Source organism: Lactuca virosa, chromosome 1, assembly GCF_052849685.1.
Source record: "Lactuca virosa cultivar CGN04683 chromosome 1, Lactuca_virosa_CGN04683_v6, whole genome shotgun sequence".
Taxonomy (NCBI): Eukaryota; Viridiplantae; Streptophyta; class Magnoliopsida; order Asterales; family Asteraceae; genus Lactuca; species Lactuca virosa.
In genome coordinates this window covers 91,565,628-91,572,873 of record NC_136426.1, presented here as the reverse complement: position 1 = coordinate 91,572,873, position 7,246 = coordinate 91,565,628, and the positions used below count along the sequence as shown (strand labels likewise).

Here is a 7,246-nt window from a genome sequence, read left to right as displayed (position 1 = left end):
GTTTCTTCTCAGAGAGGTGTGGCCGCAAATGAGGCTATAAGTGCCTTTAAATAGGTCCCAAACCCGGGGATCTAGGGTTTCCACTTACAGCGCCTACTCGGCGAGTCCACTCTTGGACTCGTCGAGTAGTTCATTAAACTTGCGTGGCCACCCCGCTTCTATTCGACGACTCATAGCACCAACTCGTCGAGTAGATCAATGATCCTCAAAAATAAATAATTAAAAATAACATACCTGAAAATTCGGATGTTACATGCACATACATTTATCAAAGGAATTATTAAGAAGTTAAACTTCAACCTGGCTAACTTGCAGAACCGAACACATACCTGGGATGAATACTTCATGTGTTCCAATCTATAAGTATGAGCTTTCCACATTGAATTCAACTCCTAACATTATATTAGGAGGGAATTGGGTGTCTCACATTATAGAATTAAATGGACTTTAATCCCATCCTGATTACAGACTTGTGCACTAAGTCTCTTGTCAGACCTTTAGTCAAGTGATCTGCCAAATTTTGTTGCGATTTCACAAACTCAACCGAAATCACACCATTCATGATTAGTTCTCTAATCATACTATGTCTAACACCTAGATGTCTAGACTTGCCATTATAAACCTGGCTATATGCCTTAGCCAAAGCGGCAACACTATCACAAAGAATAGAAATAGGTGCTATCGGTTTAGACCACAAAGGAATCTCATAGACTAAATTCCTTAGCCACTCCGCTTCTTTACCAGCAGCTGCTAACGCAACAAACTCAGATTCCATTGTCGAGTTTGTAATGCAAGATTGCTTCTTAGATGCCCAAGAAATGGCACCTCCCCCAAGAAAGAATACCCAACCAGAAGTTGAGGAATGGTCCTCCATGTTGGTAATACAACTTGCATCTGAATGACCTTCTAAAACCGAAGGACTCCCCAAATAACTGAAACCATAGTTCATTGTTCCCTTGAGATATTTAAACACTCTATTCATTGCTTGCCAATGTTGAGCACTAGGATTGCTAGTGTACCTGCTCAACTTACCCACAACAAAAGCAATATCAGGTCTGGTACTTGTCATGGCATACATCAAGCTACCAATAGCCTTAGAGTATTCCAATTGTGAAATGGGAACGCCATTATTTGGCATTAATTTCACACTTGGGTCCATAGGAGTACTCACAGGAGAACACTCGGTAAAATTAAACCGCTTGAGAATTTTCTCAATATAATGACTTTGAGTCATTACCAATCCTTTGTTCATCCTCTTAATTCTTATTCCAAGAATTACATCAGCCTCTCATAAATCTTTCATGGAAAACTTGGATGATAACAATTTCTTTGTTTCATCTACTTGATTTTGGTCGGTACCAAAAATCAACATGTCATCTACATATAAGCAAATGATCACCCCAGCTTTAGTAGCATCATCAAATCTACTATAAACACATTTGTCACATTGGTTTGTCTTGAAACCAAAAGACAAAATCACCTCATCAAATTTTTGATGCCATTGTTTAGGCGCTTGTTTCAGCCCATACAAAGATTTGACAAGTTTACAAACCATATGCTCTTTACCGGGCATAATGAAACCTTCTGGTTGTTTCATGTAAACTTCCTCCTCAAGATCACCATTTAAAAAGGCTGTTTTCACATCCATTTGGTGAACAACCAGATTGTGGATACTTGCCAAGGCAACCAACAATCTAATAGTAGAAATACGTGCAACTGGAGCATACGTATCAAAATAGTCAATACCGGGTTTTTGTCTAAAACCTTGAATGACTAACCGGGCTTTGAATTTGTCAATAGTCCCATTAACATTCATTTTCTTTTTGAAAATCCATTTGCAACCAAGAGGTTTAGAACCCGGAGGCAAATCAGACAGCACCCATGTGTTGTTCTCAAGAATTGATGACATTTCATCATCAATTGCTTCCTTCCAAAAGGCACTATCACGAGACTCCATGGCCTCTTGATAAGTCTTAGGATCATCTTCAATACTATAGCAATAAGAGTATTCAAGACTAATTTCATCCCTTGAACCTTCCACCAAGTACAGTTGGAAGTTGGATCCGAAATTTTTCACAATATTGCCTCTTTTGCTTTTACGAAGCTCTTGTGGTTCTTGCACATTACCACCATCTCGACTTTCTGAATTTTGCTCTTTAAGAGCACCAAAAGTCAGATTCTTAGGCCTTTGAATATATGAAACCGCATCTCATCAAAAATTGCATCTCGTGATTCGATAACAGTGTTAACCGAAATCGAATCATTAGGTTCTATTACATAAAACCTATATGCCTTGGAATGTTCAGCATAGCCAATGCATATGCAATCAATTCCACGTTCTCCCAAATTCTTCTTTTTGGGCTCGGTGAGTTTTACAACTGCCCGACATCCCCAAACCCGAAAATAACTCAAATTCGGCTTTTTCTTGAACCAAAGTTCATATGGGACTGTTTTGTTCCTTTTATTTGGAACCCTATTCAATAGATAGCAGACCGTTAACATGGCCTCTCCCCAGAATCCTTCACTCAATCCCGAGTAAGACAACATCGAGTTTACTATTTCCTTTAAAACTCGATTTTTGCGTTCAGCAATACCATTCTGTTGAGGCGTGTAAGGTGTCGTGGTCTCATGAATGATACCCACTGATTGGAAGTATATGGGATCCATATATTCACCTCCCCTATCAGTCCTGAGACATTTAACCGGAATGCCCAATTGCAATTCCACCTCGGTTTTGTATATTTTGAATTTATCTAAGGCTTCATCCTTAGAATGCAACAAATACACATAGCAAAACCGAGTGCAGTCATCAATAAAAGTAACCACATACTTTTTATTTCCCAAAGAAGGAGTGGAGTGAAAATCACACAGGTCACTGTGTACAAGTTCCAAAACAGCTGAATTTCTAGTAACACTAGGAAATAGCTGTTTTGTCACTTTTGTAAGCATGCATGTTTTACATTTATCAGATGTCATATCAAAGGCTGGAATTAATCCATCTTTTGACATCTCATGCATCCTTCTAAAGTTGACATGACCTAATCTTACATGCCAAAGCATAGATTTATCAACATTAAAAGCAGAAGATACAAATGCAGAATTCTGAACAGGTAATAATTTGTCAACAATATTTAAACGAAACATTCTATTATTTAAATATCCAAAGCCAACAAACATTCCACCCTTAGACAAAACAAACTTATCCGACTCAATAACTTGTTTAAAACCATCAGAATTCAAACAACTAGAGCTAACAAGATTCTTGCGAATCTTGGGAACAAACAAAACATCAAATAATCTAATTGTCTTTCCAGAAGTAAATTCAAGACACACGACACCTAAACCACAAATATGAATAAAAGAATCGTCTCCCATTTTCAGCACCGACCCATCATCAAGCGGAGTTAATGTTTCAAACATCCGTTTATTCTTGCATACATGGTTCGTTGCTCCAGAGTCGATCCACCAAGCAACATCATCATCCTGCACATAGAATGATTCAGGGATAAATGAAACATAATAAACATAATTCTGATTAGAATTATCAAAGTTAGTCAAAAACTGACCTCCTTTAACTTGGGCCGAAGACCCGTTCACTTTCCCATTGGCTCCACTGTTTCCAGCACCATTGTTGCCCAAATTCACACGACAATCACGCTTGCAATGCCCAACTTGATTGCACCTCCAACAAACCAGACCCTTTCTCTTTTTGTTGGAGTTGCTTGGGACATGTTCCTGCTTACGTTTGCCATGTCCTTTGTGGTTCTGTTTCCTTGGTTTATTTTCAACCATATGAACCGAGGGCTGTCCAGGTTCAACTTTTCCTTTGGGTTTTTTAGATTTGTCACTTTCCTTCGCACGAAGAGATTCTTCAATACGAATGTGACTAGCAAGTTGAATCAATGACAGTTCCTCCTTTTGATGTTTCAAGTTATGTTTGAAGTATTTCCAGGACGGAGGCAGTTTGTCAATGATAGTGGACACAACAATGGATTCATCCATATTCATACGGTGCAGTTTAAACTGACCGTATATGCCAAGGAGTTCATTGTACTGTTCAGTGACAGACCTTGAATCTTCCATCTTATAATTATTAAAGTCACTGACTAGAAACTTCTTGCTAGAAGCATCCTCAATAATGTATTTCAGTTCAAGGGTGTCCTACAACTCCTTGGCACACAAGGCTTCACTATGGATATCAAATAATGCATCTAACATACCGTTCAGAATGTGACCTTTGCAGATGTAGTCATCATTGTCCCACTTCTGTCTCTTTCTTGTCTCTTCAGCCGTCTCAACAACACCTTCTTCAGGCTCTGCTGGTCTTGGAGTAGTCAGCACGTACGCTGCTTTCAGAGTAGTCAGCATGAAGTGCATCTTCTTCTTCCAACGCCTGAAGTCGACACCTTCGAACTTCTCCAGTTTAGCAAACTTGGTAGTCATCTCGTGGATTGAGTCACCCATCTCCAGGAACAGAAAGTATCAGTTCGAATGTTGGGAAATTTAGGGTTTGTGGTGGAGATCTGGATACCAACTTGGATCGTGATATCACTTTCCGAACTGATATTTCTACCCTATGCCTGGGTTACAAGATATTCAGCCTAGGATAATCCAAGTGGACATTTACGATTCTAGGCACAGAAATCGTAAGCCAATATCCTAGAGGATTCTGTGAAAGTATGATGAAACGAGAGCTTAAGATCGTAACCCCCTTCTGTAGAGGAAGAGTTGTTTATATATTAAACACGATTAGGGTTTCATTAGGGTTGGGTCGTCATTAGTTGCTTTGGAAGCAAGCAATGTTAATCCGGATTTAATGAGGATTTAGGGTTACCAAAAACTAACGAGTTTCGTTAGTTTTACCATAATCACCCTCAAGAAATTGAATTTTCCATTATGTTCCCATATGTAAAATCCACCCAGGGGCTCTGCCCCTTGGACCCCGCTAGGGGCGCTGCCCCTTTGGAAACCCCGGACCCGGGGGCGCTGCCCCCGAACCCCCGACTAGTCGTCGAACCGGATTCTAATTCGATCTAATCCATGAGTGCACTCCGCACAACCCCGTACATATAATAGAGTACAAATTATGAAGCCCCTTAGCTCACATGTTAGTTCCAGTTACTTAAAATGACATGGTGACACTAAAATCACCAACATAAGAGAGTTATGTGAACAAAAGATGTAAGCCTCTTGACTTGTAAGTTGGAGACTGTGTATCTTTAAAAAGCATTCCCTTTTAGAGGAAAAAATCGGCTTAGAGAACGAGTCAAATTAAAACTGTGACTCAAAAGACCTTCGAAATTCTTAATAGAATTTGGTCCTGATATTTACATCAAGTTATCTCGAGGACTAATCGACATGCACGACACTCTTTCATACGTCGAATCTCTATTAGTAACTAGAAACCATGCTAGTGTTTCATATTTGGGAAAGTACATCACCATAGAATTGTATTTAAGATTTAATAACCTTTAAAATACTCGATTCGATCTTATTTCCTATTCTTTGTTTAGTTGTGACTTGTGGTAAAGTCATCTATTAGATCGATGATCTAATCTAGAGTTATGCGACTTAAATCGACTATAGAAAGATCATGTATGGATCAAGCGAAACGAAAATTCCACCAATTGTTTAATAATATTTTATCTACACGTTGAATTTCGGGACGAAATTCCTTTCAACAGGGGATAATGTAACAATTGGTAAAAATCGATCAGAGTTCGGCAGTCAAATCACCGCGAACCGTTAGGTATTAATGACCAATTGTGTGTAATTTTATGTTTTTAATCTATATTAAAGATATTATATTCATAATTGCTTTTAGAACATCTCAAAATGTTCAAAACATCTATCGTTGAAGATCGAATCGAAAATCACCAAAAATTACGTTTATTTGTGACGTTAAAAATAAAATTTTGCAGTAAGTATATTTGAGAGTTATGGATAAGAAATTTGAGTAGATTACGTTCTCCTGATTCTATGGATATAAAGGACGTCCAAAACGGAGATCGTATGAGAAAGTTACGCCTATTTAAAGTTATAAAAATCAGTACTTATCTGATTTTCCTGAAACGAGTTGTGCACTGCTTCAGTTGGGATAACTACGAATCTCGTAAGTTGTTTTTGAACACATTTTTGAACTCAGGCTATGATCTATTATTTTATTACATTTTTATCATATTTTTAATCTTGACCAAAAACAGATTCGTAAAATCTGTCGAATCTAAAACGAATTAATCGGAAACTTTAGACATTGATTCCCGGAGTTTGGTATATCGGAATTGAATTCCGTCTGCATTTCTGGAATCACCACGACCAAAATAATAAGCAGGCATTTTTAGAAAAATTTCACGAAACGATTTGATGACACGAGAATCAAGAATCGAGAATTGGAGATTACATCACAAAATAAATAAAATACATATCATTTGATTTTAGACCAAATATCTTTCAAAATCTGATTTTGTACAACAAAATCATTTAGAATCAACCAAAAATCTCCCAAGAAATCTTATTAAGATCGGTCCTTTTTGTTGTTTCACTCGTTCTCACCTTCCTTTACATCTTCTTCCTCTCAATCTCTTTCATCTTTCGCTTGTTTCACCGGAAAAACGAAACAGAAGATGGAGGCTGCTGAATCCGTTCCAGCCACCACCCCTTCTCCTTCTTACCAACAAGCAAGCCCCAAGACACCCCCTGAAATAATGGTGCAGATATGTTTCTCCCATCCCTCTTTCTTCTTCAGCTTCGATTAAGAGAACCTTAACCGGAGGTGGGGTTTGCCGATAGTCAAGAGGGCAATAACCCCTTTTTCTCGTTTTCCTTCCTTCTCATCGATTTCCCAGCAAACCAAACACCCCATCTACAACAAATTTCGTTCACCCTAATTCCTTTTGTGTTTCATGTCAATCGAGCCAGAAAAAGAAAAGAAGACCGACGAGGAAATGCCGGAGCAACCTCCCTCGCTACCACCGATGACGAGTGAAGAGCCAAGGGAGCTCGTCGGAGATCAACTCCCTTCTCCCTCCTTGTGATTTACTTAACCACTATCGGACAACATTGACTTCTACTTTCCTTCGTTCCCTTCTCGAGCAGATAAAGACCGGAGACCCCTTCCTTGATTGGTGGACGCCGACAACGAGAAACGGACCGCGAAGGGTCGCCGGAGGTGGATGGCAACCCCTCCTCACCGGTTTCGTTCTTCGTCTGCCTTCGTCCCTTTGCTCCGATCAGGCACAAATAAGAA

General features: G+C 39.0%; 1 protein-coding gene across 1 annotated transcript; it reads right to left on the bottom strand.

The window, feature by feature from the left end:
• Window positions 1-1,288: 1,288 nt before the first annotated feature.
• Window positions 1,289-4,083, bottom strand: LOC145116899 (uncharacterized). The gene is made up of 5 exons (XM_079053207.1): window positions 3,598-4,083; window positions 3,334-3,483; window positions 2,831-3,102; window positions 1,679-2,186; window positions 1,289-1,456 (listed from the first exon to the last, which is right to left on the bottom strand). Exons 1-5 carry the CDS (start codon window positions 4,081-4,083, stop codon window positions 1,289-1,291), a joined length of 1,584 nt encoding a protein of 527 aa, XP_078909333.1.
• Between the last annotated feature and the right edge of the window lie 3,163 nt (window positions 4,084-7,246).

Excerpts from the sequence above, each read along its gene's own strand:
- LOC145116899 (XM_079053207.1), bottom strand. The coding sequence starts at position 4,083 with ATGGAAGATTCAAGGTCTGTCACTGAACAGTACAATGAACTCCTTGGC. Across the intron at positions 3,484-3,597 it reads ACAGTGGAGCCAATGGGAAA|GATGATGATGTTGCTTGGTG; the intron begins GTGAACGGGTCT and ends TTCTATGTGCAG. Across the intron at positions 2,187-2,830 it reads CCTTCTTTGGGAAATAAAAA|GCCTAAGAATCTGACTTTTG; the intron begins GTATGTGGTTAC and ends ATATATTCAAAG.